This window comes from Morone saxatilis, unplaced genomic scaffold, assembly GCF_004916995.1.
Source record: "Morone saxatilis isolate NCDOM2014 unplaced genomic scaffold, NCSU_SB_2.0 Contig16, whole genome shotgun sequence".
In the NCBI taxonomy this organism is placed as follows: domain Eukaryota; kingdom Metazoa; phylum Chordata; class Actinopteri; family Moronidae; genus Morone; species Morone saxatilis.
The window spans coordinates 20,770,977-20,782,732 of NW_023339718.1; the positions used below are offsets into that span (position 1 = coordinate 20,770,977).

Sequence of the window (11,756 nt, forward strand, 5' to 3'; positions counted from 1 at the left end):
TGAAGGACACTGTAGAGGTGACAATAGACAATAAAATAACTATTACTGATTTGGAATTATTTAGAATAATTCAAATTTACATTTGTGTTGATACACTGGTCTGCTTGTCCTTCAAAAACTGGAAAGGTTTAGTACTCCAGGTCGCACTGTAAAAATAAACCACAGGAGGGATCAGTACAGTTTAATTTCATGCTTGAAGGGATGAATACTGGGCTTCCTTTCAGACCATCTGCAGGATATAAAACCATATAAGATCAAAAAATGTTAAAACGCCACAAACCTTGACCAGAGAAAGCTGGAACCGGAGACAAGAGTTCACAGATGACCTACTAATTTCGGTGCACTGATGTGGAAACTCAACTGAATTAAGCATTTGCAGATGTATTAATAAGAAAGAAAGAATGGTTGAGTGAAATAAAGTATATTTTGTTCACTAATCCAGTGAAGATGTTAGATTTCTGTATTAAACAGGTTCCTGCACAGTGTATGCATCCTAATGTGTGATTCTACAATACAATGTCCTCCCTCAGAGGTCTCGAGGTGTGTGTTGCATTGACTGCAATATCTACTGATCAATACGAACAGCCTTTCATTGTAGTCAAATAACAGGAGATCATTTTTGAACCTCTGCTTTCTGCATGAATCTTTAACTTTTTTGGTTCATTTTATGACAGAATCAAAATATATTATCATTATAAATATCATTATTATTATTGCAGAGGCTGTAGTATTAATCATGGAATAACATTATTACAACAATATTAGTGTGTCTACTTCCTCTTTTATATTTGTTTTAATATATTTTTCAGTAGTGCACATAACTGTCAATGGTGCACATAAAGCGCCAAGCAGCCTGTGTTCTCTTCTGCCACTGTTTGAATGAAAGAAAAGACGGGATTGGTCAGTCTTTCACACGCTGGATGAGAGGAGGCACAGGATTGGTTGGACATATTCCGTTATCTTAAGCAAGAAGAAGGCGGGACCGTGTCGAGCCCTTCAATGGGCGGCCTCACTGATTGGCCAGTAGTAAAATGACGTAGAGCGGTTCCTGTAAGGGGCGTGGCCTCTAGTCATTCTTTAGCAGCCGGCGTTTTCTCTTCCCGGCATTTCAGTGTTACACCGTGAAGGAGAGGCACATCGGTGTGCTATTTATTTATTTATTGTAGTTTCTTTTAAATCTTCCGGAGCCAATCATGCTCGGCCTGTGCCTTTACGTCCCCGTGTCTAATTCAGACCCGATTGAAGTGGAGTATTTTGAGTCTAACGGACTGCCGTCGGAGCTCAAGTCTCTCTTTAACAAACTGAGCGTGTTTCTTCCGTCCCAGGAGTTTTCTGCCTACCAAAGATGGCGAAAGGTAAGAAAAAACACGTCAAAACGCAATGTGTTAAGCAGTTACAATTACCTACTTCTTTAAATCCAATTACTTTGTCCAATTAGCGGCACTAAATCCTTTCTTTCCGGACGCCTGTTAGCTTAGCATGGGGTTGTAAAAAGACTCTACGACTAGGCCGCAAAGCTGACCGGCTTCCAGAAAAGTCGCCACGAGAACCTTTCATATTTATATATAATTGTCTATATACAACGTTAACATAAGCTAAGTTTCTTTTAAAATGTAATGTTGATTCATTTTCGCCCATCCAATGTAATCGCCATGAATCTTAAAACCGTCAGCTTCATTCAGTTTCGAGGGAGAATCCACCCTAAAGAGGAATTCATGCTATTCCTGGGAATGTGTGTGCAGTGTGTATCTGCTGCCACGATCAACTGTATCCTTAAAGTGGCAGGAGGCAATTCCTATCGGATGAATCATTCTGAAACACAGTATTAAAATAACGTCAAATGCACAAAGAGTATTGATTTTAAACATTTGTTAAAACCAAATGACCTGCATTGGTTCAGGCATTGCACTACTTTGCACATACAGTGTATATTTTGCACAGAGTATTTGTTACTCACAAATGCGCCTTTCTGAAACTACAAAACTGTCGAACCTGAACTGTTAAAATCCAGTGTCGGTGTCAAATGTCAGTTCTTGCACTCAGCCGATTTTTTGTTTGTTTGTTTATGAACTGATGGCAATGCAAGAATCCTCAGTAAACATTTAGTTTTGCTGTGACAACTTGGGTTAGCCTCTTCTGCCACAGCTGCAACAGTTTATGGCCTTTTTCTATCACATTTCAGACTGAGGAAATAGCAGAACAAGTAAAACGAACACAGACCAAATGTGTGCAGAACGCCATAATGTAGTAAGTCTTCAAACGTGGACATGGCATTACCATCTTGACCATGCAAGTCACATGTGTGTACCTGTGCAGATCATTTGGTGTGAGCTGAATGTCAGCAGTGTATCATTACTATGTGACAGTGATACGTTGGCAGGGGGGTCTGGTATCAGAACTGGCCAGCGTGCTGGAGGACTGCCAGTGTCCTCGTCCTGTTTTAGCTCAGAGGGTTTGCGCTTAGACAGATTATAGCAGTTGGCGGGTCGACCTGCTGTTGAGGTCAAAGATAGATCACAGTGTTACTACCTGCCTACCGGTCCTGGAGAGACCGACGTCATAGCAGTCATTCAAGACAGCCAAGATCACAGCAGCTTAGCAAGTGGGTCATAATGCCATCTTGTGGGGTCATGAAACACAAGCTTGGGAACCTTTTAAATCTCCTGTCATATACAGGACATTGGGATTGACATTTAGACAGAGTACATTTCAGAACTCGGTGTACCCATTTCCCAAGTGTTAATTAGTCTGAATGTGTCAGCACAGATGACTCCTTTGCACACCACTGCTGTTGAAGCTGCTTTCTCTCTGAAACAACAATATAATACCACACTGTATTGGCGTCAATAAAATTAAATTTTTACTGCCCCGACAACCCCGATTATTCAAACGCTATGCTGTCCTTATATCTGACTTAAAGTACCATGTCTCATTGCCTGTGTTTTTTTATTTTTCCTTGCAGAAAACCTTAAAAAGGGAAGAAAATTCCTCAGGCGGACAGCTGGACTTTGAGGAGTTTGTTCACTATCTCCAAGACTATGAGAGAGACCTGAAGCTCGTGGTGAAAAGCATCGACAAGAAGAATGCAGGTATGAGGCTGCCTCACCAGTTTGAGCTGAAGTTTAGTTGCAGATGTGTCAGTGCTTGCTTGGTTTCATCTTTAACTTTGTCCATACTTCACCAATATGTTAAGATACTTCTTCTTACAACTTGTCTTTCCTTATATTTTAAGGTCGCATTGATCCTAAGGAGTTCATGCAGTCTCTTCGGGACCTCGGTGTGCATATCTCCTCACAGCATGCGGAAAAAGCCCTTAAGAGGTAAATTCATTCTTCCGTTTCATGCACTGCAGTCTTGGTGTGTTGGATTAAGATGCTCAATATCTTCCTTTTGTTTCATCTTTCTTAAAGCATGGATAAGAATGGAATGATTACTATCAGCAGTGAAGACTGGAGCAACTTCCCCATGGTGGAGAAGACTGAGAACATTCCTGAGATCATCCTGTACTGGAAACACTCCACGGTTAGTCCAGTGGTCTGCACAGCAACCACAAACTTTGCCCAAAAAAGGGACAAATGTAGAGGCAGCTGAACTGTCAGAACTGACACTACTAGAAAATTCCACAGTTGGTATTACGTAAATTTTCAGATGTCCTCTTAAATCCGATAACGGTATCGCTCAAACTGAAGCTAATCACAGTGCAAAGGGTGTTTCACCTTTGTCCTGTCTTGAAAAAACAGGTCAATTTAAAAACCAATTCCCTGAAAGGCTCAATCAGCACACATTGTGCGTCAGCAATTAAGCTCTATTAGGCTATGAAGAGAATTGGTCCCATTCTGTGAGGATTATGTCGGAAGGATTTGTCATTTGTCTAGCCGTTATGTAAAAGGGAGCAGCAGTAAGAGCATGTGGATCTGAAGTAATGTAGCACAGCTCATGCTAGAGGACAGCGTGGTCTTGGGTAATCAAGCTATTTCAACGCCGTGCCATCTAATGAGTCTAGCAGCCTCAACTGTGTACAGAGGAGATACCAACAGGCTGAACCAGGGCCAAGAATGGGGATGAAGTTACCCCTCCTGGGAGGGCAAGCAAAGCGCAGTCAATTTACTGACGAAACATGAGCTGCTGGATCATTTGAGTTTTAAAAAAAATATCTCGTGCTGTGTGGTCACCTGTTTAATCCCCACAGCAGAACCAGAGTGTCTCTGAGTGACGTTGAAACTACTTTTAATGAGGAGACTGTCCTCTAATTAGGTCAGGGAAATACATGGGCTGTTTATCGACTCAACTCAAAAAATGCAACACATCAAAAATGGTCTTAAGTTACAAAGCAAGCTTGGAATTCTTATTTAGAAAGGCGGAGAAAACGTTCGTAATGTTAATATGAATTTCTAACGTTTATACGTTTTTCTTTTCTAAGCTCCCGTTAAAGGGGGCTAGAGTTGGCAGGTGTTCAGACACATCCAGCTGTAACCCTGTACACTTTGTGCTCATGACCTGAATAATTTCATAACATGTCTCCTTATGGACTTGCGCCTTTTGCCCTTTGCCCACAGAGCCTCATTAGGTATATGGCTCAAATTTCAAAGCAGTGCTGTGTCTTTATGTTTTATCTAGTGAAATCAGTGAAATCTTGACCTACTCTGTGGTGTCTGAAAACAAACCTGGTGCTCAAAGACCGTTAACAAGAACATTTTCAGAACAGTACATGTGCAGAGCTGCAGTTTTCAGTGTTTTTGCTGCCAAAGTGGTGGTTTGGTTAAGAATTGGAACTCTAACTGATGGCTGGTAGTGAAGATGAATGAAAACAATTTCATGTTCAACTAAAAACTTTCCAGAAGTTGTCCACATGACATTGATCTGTTACCGTTGTCATATTTCCCTGAAGTGAGACGAGGGAGTGAGTTATTGGGGGTTTCTTGGACACATTTTTCGAGTTCTACTCTTATCTAATAATTCATGTCTCTCTCCCTGGCAGATATTTGATGTGGGTGAGAACCTGATGGTGCCTGATGAGTTCACCGTAGAGGAGAAGCTGACTGGGATGTGGTGGAGGCACCTGGTTGCAGGTGGAGGAGCTGGAGCTGTGTCAAGGACCTGCACCGCTCCCCTGGACAGGCTCAAAGTCATAATGCAGGTAATACAAGTTTGAATAAACCTGTTACAACCTCTCTAAACGTTTTCCTAAAACTGAAAGCTGGCACTGAACTGGGGAAAGAGACAGGTTTTGGGCGGTTTAGTAACTGGACAGTGTGTGGAGGAACTTAATAAAGTTAAGAAACTCTAATCTGGAGAGAATTATCATCAGCTCGTGGGTGATAATACCCAGTTGTCAGCTGTTTTGCTAAGCCACCAAGGCGGAATATGAATCAAGAGATTTGAGCTCTAAAAATAAAATACAATTCAGAATAAGGATGTGTCATAGAGGCCATCATTTTCATAACTGTATGTGGCCCGCTTGGTTAGTCAAAAGAAATTGCTCAAGAGCAAGTAACCTACGGGTCATAAAAAAAGTTAATGTTTAATAAAGTGTGTAAGAGCGAGGGGCCAGGGACCAGAGTCCAGGGGCCGATTGTGTCATAGCCAGGCCACACCGCCGAACCAATGATGACTCGCATGTGGGTGTCGCACCATCTACTGCATAATCGTCACCGTCATGGGATGAAGGTCTAACAGTACAGATTCACAATCTGTCAATGGCTCTGATTTGCGTCAGTTGCCAGGTGGAAAGTTGACTTTGAGCCCCCTTGACATGGAATTTTGTGCTTTGCTTACTTTCCCATCAATTAATTAAACAGACCTAGTTGGGCCTGCTTTTGGGTCAAAAGAAACCCTGGCCTACATGGCAGGTTGCCTGATTCATCCCACAATTCAGCAGTCATTTTTAATAATTTCACCTGCCAGCGCAAACACAAGTTCAGGGCTGTTCTCAGTCAACTATTACCCTTTTGCCTAATTATATGTAATTGATTTCTTCCCGCCCAGGTTTATGGCTCCCGAACCAACAACATGTGCATCATGACCGGGCTGACGCAGATGATCAAAGAGGGCGGTATGAGGTCATTGTGGCGAGGCAATGGCGTGAACATCATCAAAATTGCCCCCGAGTCTGCCCTCAAGTTCATGGCATATGAGCAGGTATGATAGTGACTCAAATGAATAACCTCTCGTACTTGGTGTTCTTGATGTCCATTCACTAATGTATTTTCTTTCTCAATTGGCCTCTCCAGATTAAACGTTTAATTGGCAGCGATAAGGAGACTCTGAGCATCGTGGAGCGGTTTGTTGCCGGCTCTCTGGCTGGAGTGACTGCCCAGAGCACAATCTACCCCATGGAGGTGATTAACCGTTTAATTGCATCTACTCTAAAATGAAAAGCCATCAGGAGTCCTTATTGAGGCCTTCTCAAAACTTGACAGTGAAATGACACCTTTTCTTCACTGAATCTGTCCCCAGGTCCTGAAAACTCGTCTTGCTCTGAGGAACACCGGGCAGTACTCTGGTATCTCAGACTGTGCGAAGCAGATTTTCAGGAGAGAAGGCCTTGGAGCATTTTATAAAGGCTACATCCCCAACATGTTGGGCATCATCCCCTATGCAGGCATCGACCTGGCAGTGTACAGGTACGAGGGTGAGCACCACTTACCACACAACCCCACACACACACACACACCACCCACGACACACACACACAAACACACCACAACACACACCACACACACAACACAACCACACACACACACCACAACACACACACACACACACCACACACACACACACACCCTTTTCTTGCATTCTTTAGTCCTAATAGTATCGGTTTGTACAGTAATAAACTCTGCACACACTTTTCTTCATGATGATATACAAACAGTTTTATATCTGGAAAAAGTATTTGTTCAGTTTGTATTAAGACATCTAACCTCAACACCTTTTAAAATGCCACCAAACACTAGACTGAGTTACGTAACACAATCTGAATAAGGGAAGTGTCATAATACTGAGGGGGAAAAACAGAGTGCAAATAGACATATTTCTCATCTTGTACTTTCCCTCAGACACTGAAGAACCGCTATCTGCAGCAGTACGGCACCAACAGCACCGACCCCGGTGTGTTCGTCCTGCTGGCATGCGGCACTGTGTCCAGCACCTGTGGCCAGCTCGCCAGTTATCCTCTGGCTCTCGTCCGCACACGCATGCAAGCACAAGGTGAGCGTCTGCTCATGTCAGCAGGAACTAATGGATATTTGAACACTGATACTGACTTAATTGTGTAGATATTTAATGTTTAATAGTCATTTAAATGTCTCAGCTGGAAAATGGTACTATTAGAAATTTCCCAAAAATTGTTGTATTCTTAAGGTGACAAAACATTTATGTTTTTCTGTCTTTACAGCTGCAACAGAGGGCAGCCAGCAGATGACAATGACTGGTCTCTTCAGGCAGATCTTGCAGACCGAGGGCCCAACAGGGCTCTACAGAGGCCTGGCCCCCAACTTCCTCAAAGTCATCCCCGCCGTCAGCATCAGCTATGTAGTGTACGAGCACCTGAAGACACAACTGGGAGTGACATCACGCTGAAGCTTATTGTGACATGACTTCAAAGCTTGAATGTGACAAGAGACCCTCACCCCCTCCTACCCAAACACCCTACTACACCCCTCCCTCCCAGGGTTAATGCTATGGAATGCTAGGGAATCCCAGGGACCTTTCTGGCCCCTCTGGGGGTTCGTGGAGTCATCTCATTCTGTGAATGTCAGCTGACGAAAGACGAGAAAGGACACTGAACGTTGGAAATGCCAAGGTGGAGGATATGGACTCTGTGAGCTCAGGATGTCACGATTGTGTCTGCTGCTATTTATGTTTTAAAGGAGCTGTGCTGAGAGCTGAAACATGAGGAATGTGAGTGACTGTTAATCCAGGACCAACTATTTATGCTCTTCCTGCCAGTTTGTATTTTGGTGTCGAGTGAAGTTGGGGTTGTTTTTTTTTTTGGTTTTTTTTTTTCATCTTGGTATGACATTGCAAGCTTTGGTCAGTGTGTAAAATGTATCACCAGCGCTCGTAAGCAAGTCTACGGAAAACAATTCTCCCAAAGAGTGTCTGTTTTTACATGGCAGATATAGCATTAATAAGCTCTTGAGAAGTTTTACTCTTTAACAGTCCTGTGGGAAGAAATGATTGTGTTCCTAAATGAGAGGGTTTTGCACACGTGAGTTTGATCTCTCTCCTCCCCTGTCCTGAATGAGTGGATGCCTGACTATGGAGTATTTATTTCCATCCGTCCTGTATTTATTGTTTTTATTGTCTAGAAGAGAGAGGAGGTATAATGCTGCTGTTTCCTGTCTAAAGAGCCAAATGTGCGATTTGATCAGTTTTAAAATGCAGCGTGACTATATTCAGGGTGGGGAAACTAACGCCAGGCAACAGCCTTAACATGTGGCTACCAAACACTAAGTGTAGTTGTCTACTGAAATGTTCAATGGAGGGTTGGAGTTTGTACTCATGAGTCAATGTGTTTGAGCAACTGAAAAATTACTTTTTGTTTGTGCAAAACGCTTCAGATAATGTATGTTAATGTGTGTAGACATGTTTGCCCTTTTAAGGTATAAATGTCTTAATGTTCACCTCAGGGTTAAGGGCAGATTATTGTTTAATTCACAGAAGAGCACGCATGTTTGGTTTTTTTGTTTCACAACATTTATGCTCACTAAAACAAGGGCTTGAAAAAGATGAGTGGCATAATGCACTTTAATCACTGCTGGAAGGGCCTCTGAATGAATGTCATATCAATTCAGGGATTAAGATTTGATTCTTTTGTAAAGAATGAATTTTAGTATTTTAATGGACCATTTTGATGCAAATAAATGCAAATTCTTGTAATGCTGAGTCTCCGATTTCTTCCTTTTTTGTAAGAGCTGTATGATTCTTGTCCAGTTCTCTGATCAGTGTCACTTCCAGAGAAAGCAGCTGGTGTCCTGCACTGAAATATGAATGTTTTGGGAAGTATTTTTTTCCCACAGATAGGTCAAGAGACATTGCATGTGACCAAGACAGAAGTGTAATTAGGGGATTTTTCTTGCTTTAGGAACTAGTTGGTATTTAATGAAGGTGATTTTTCTAAATTTTGATGAAAACCTGCTGCAGCCTGGGTTATGATTAATCAGGCTTTACATTATATTTTGGGTTTACAGCAGCTTAATGATGCATTTATGTCATATCCATTATTGTAATTCTGAGTTTCTGAGTCATAATTACTAGAATTAGAGCAATAAAACCGTTGATACTGGCTTATTGCAGATATGTCAGTATCTGTGTTACGTCGGCCGATAAATAACAAGAAATTGCAGTACAAAAAAAAACAAATATAGATGTTCAAATCATCCAAACACGGTCATTCATGTAATTAAACCCAAATGTTCAAATGTAAACCAATAATCCACACAATTTAATAAATTATAAACCTCCATTGAATAGAAACTGTAGCGACAGGTATCTGAAAACGTGGATAAAAAAAGATCTATCTGGATTGACAGATGCCAGCAGAGGTAAGACAGAACATATGTTTGTTTGTTTTTTAGTGATCCTTTAATGGTGCCCTAATCTCCACATGCATACAGTGGAGGGGGAGGATTCAGGAGTTATATAATAGATTTACAGTAGTGCTCCTATAACTCTGGTTGTTTCACAGTAATATTAGTGGAATACGTGTTTTATAAATGCAAAAAAAAAACAAAAAACATCCTTTTGGTTTCACTTTAGTGAGTCCTAAAATGTTTTTTTGGCTTGAAGTGAAACATAAATGTTCTGGACAGTAATAATCAGCTGCTCCCAGAAGCTTCAGTTTCTCTTTTGGCCAGAGAAGAGATCAAAGATAGACTGTAATTAATTAATTACTGACTCATTAAAGGGCGGGGTTCAGTTGTGTATTGATATTTTTTATATGTTTTTTTATTTTTTTTTATATATTTACCACTGATATTTTACTAATATTGAAGTAAATATGCACGACCATTGTGACCTTGAGGATGTATTATTTATTTATTTATTTATTATAATGTGGACGGTTAATGCCACAGAAAGCAAATACTCTAACGAATTGGGATTACACACTGAACAGTAAACAGTGTTGTTATACAATGCAACTCCTTTGATTTTTACGCACACGGCTCAGTTGGCGTATTTTGTCCTACGCAGCCTCCCGTATGAAAACAAGGAAGCAGCGACAGTGGGATAGAAAGAACTAACTTAACGTTAGACACAGAAATAGATATAAATGCACATTTAGCACTGGAACTAGCTACATGGTTACTTCATAAGTTCCACAATTATTCATCAGCAGGTTGAACTGTATTATATTTAATATGTGGTTGTTTTGTTTTCGTGACTTTAACCACTAAAAGCTATGTCGAAAAGCAGCTAGCTGGCTAGCAGCGGTGCTAATGACACACATTGAAATGGTGCAGAACATGTTCCGGACCGGGTTTCTGGTCCGGGCCACACACACCTTGCTCACCTGGGTCACAACCCTCATACTGTTCCTGCACAACACCGGTAAGTTGAGTCAAACTGGGAGCATTTATTCAATTGTTCAGTGTCACAATGTGTGAAAACCCTCACACGAGGTCACATGGCACCTAAAACAACAACAAGTACACTTTGTTCCATCTAATCGTAAACAGCAGTGTATTCAGGACTGCCTGTGCAGATCCAGGTTCCCTGACTCATGCAGGGGCACTGCTGATGTTGCTCAGATCCAGAAAGTGTAGCTTTAGGTCTATTTGATAGAACACCTCAGCTGGATGTTACCTGTTTATCTATAAAGGAACTGAATCAAAGAAAGAGAGGGACAAGCGAGCCATCAGCAGGTTTATAGGTTTGCTTATGGAGGTGGAGATATATTAACATTAAAGGAGTAGTCCAGTGATTTAGTGTTGCACATCCATAAAGATGTGGGACTCAAAAGAGATTAAACTTGTAGCTTAGACCAGATACAAAAGTAAAACAGGGAGGCCAATTCTTTTATTTTTGCTGTAGACTGAAAACATTTGGGTTTGACGTCAAAAGATGACCATGAGACAAGAGATCAACATTTCAGCTTTTATTTCCAGGTATTTACATCTGGATCTGATACACAACTTAGAAGAAAGCATTATTTGATACGGAACACCACTTTTTTAGGTGAGCAGAAGTATTGGAACAGATAGATCGATTAAAGTGAATACGACTTAATATTTAGTTGCAAATCCTTTGCTTGCACTAACTGCATCAAGCCTGTGACCCACTGACATCACCAAACTTTTGCATTCTTCTTTTTGTTTTTTTTAAACTTTATTTTTGTATTTTACAATATACAAAAAGACAAAGAACAACAGTTTGGTTGCATCTTCCTTTAGATTGGCAGACAAAATGTTTCTGTAGACTTCACCTTTCCATCACTTTGGTAAAGGTTATCTTTGTCTCATCAGTCCGTGAAACTTTGTCCCAGAATCTTTGAATTTTTGGCAAATTCCAGCCTGACCTTCCTATTCTTCTTGCTAATGAGTGGTTTCTTCTGGTGTAGCCTGTGTACTTTGTTTCATGAAATCTTCTGCGAACAGTAACAGATTGTGACTCCTTCACTCCTGCCCTCTGGAGGTTCCTCCTGATGTCACTAACAGTTGTTTTAGGGTCTTTCTTTACAGCTCTCTCAATGTTTCTGTCGTCAACTGCTGCTGTTTTCCTTGGTCTACCCGTTCAACGTCTGTTACTTAGTACAC

The 11,756-nt window shown here is 41.2% G+C and overlaps 2 protein-coding genes across 2 annotated transcripts in view; both read left to right on the plus strand.

Moving 5' to 3' along the window:
- Positions 1-1,097: 1,097 nt before the first annotated feature.
- slc25a25a (solute carrier family 25 member 25a) lies at positions 1,098-8,880 on the plus strand. The gene is made up of 10 exons (XM_035657949.1): positions 1,098-1,355; positions 2,963-3,089; positions 3,233-3,320; positions 3,411-3,522; positions 4,979-5,137; positions 5,986-6,138; positions 6,231-6,338; positions 6,457-6,620; positions 7,052-7,206; positions 7,394-8,880. The coding sequence occupies exons 1-10, from the start codon at positions 1,194-1,196 to the stop codon at positions 7,576-7,578; spliced, it is 1,413 nt and encodes a 470-aa protein (XP_035513842.1). The 5' UTR covers positions 1,098-1,193; the 3' UTR covers positions 7,579-8,880.
- Positions 8,881-10,210: 1,330 nt separating this feature from the next.
- The window catches only part of LOC118325797 (probable palmitoyltransferase ZDHHC12), a gene marked incomplete in the record, with an annotated part of 4,262 nt that continues 2,716 nt past the window's right edge, over positions 10,211-11,756 (plus strand). The window contains 1 exon segment of the mRNA XM_035658624.1: positions 10,211-10,551. Coding sequence (XP_035514517.1) covers positions 10,440-10,551 — 112 coding nt within the window.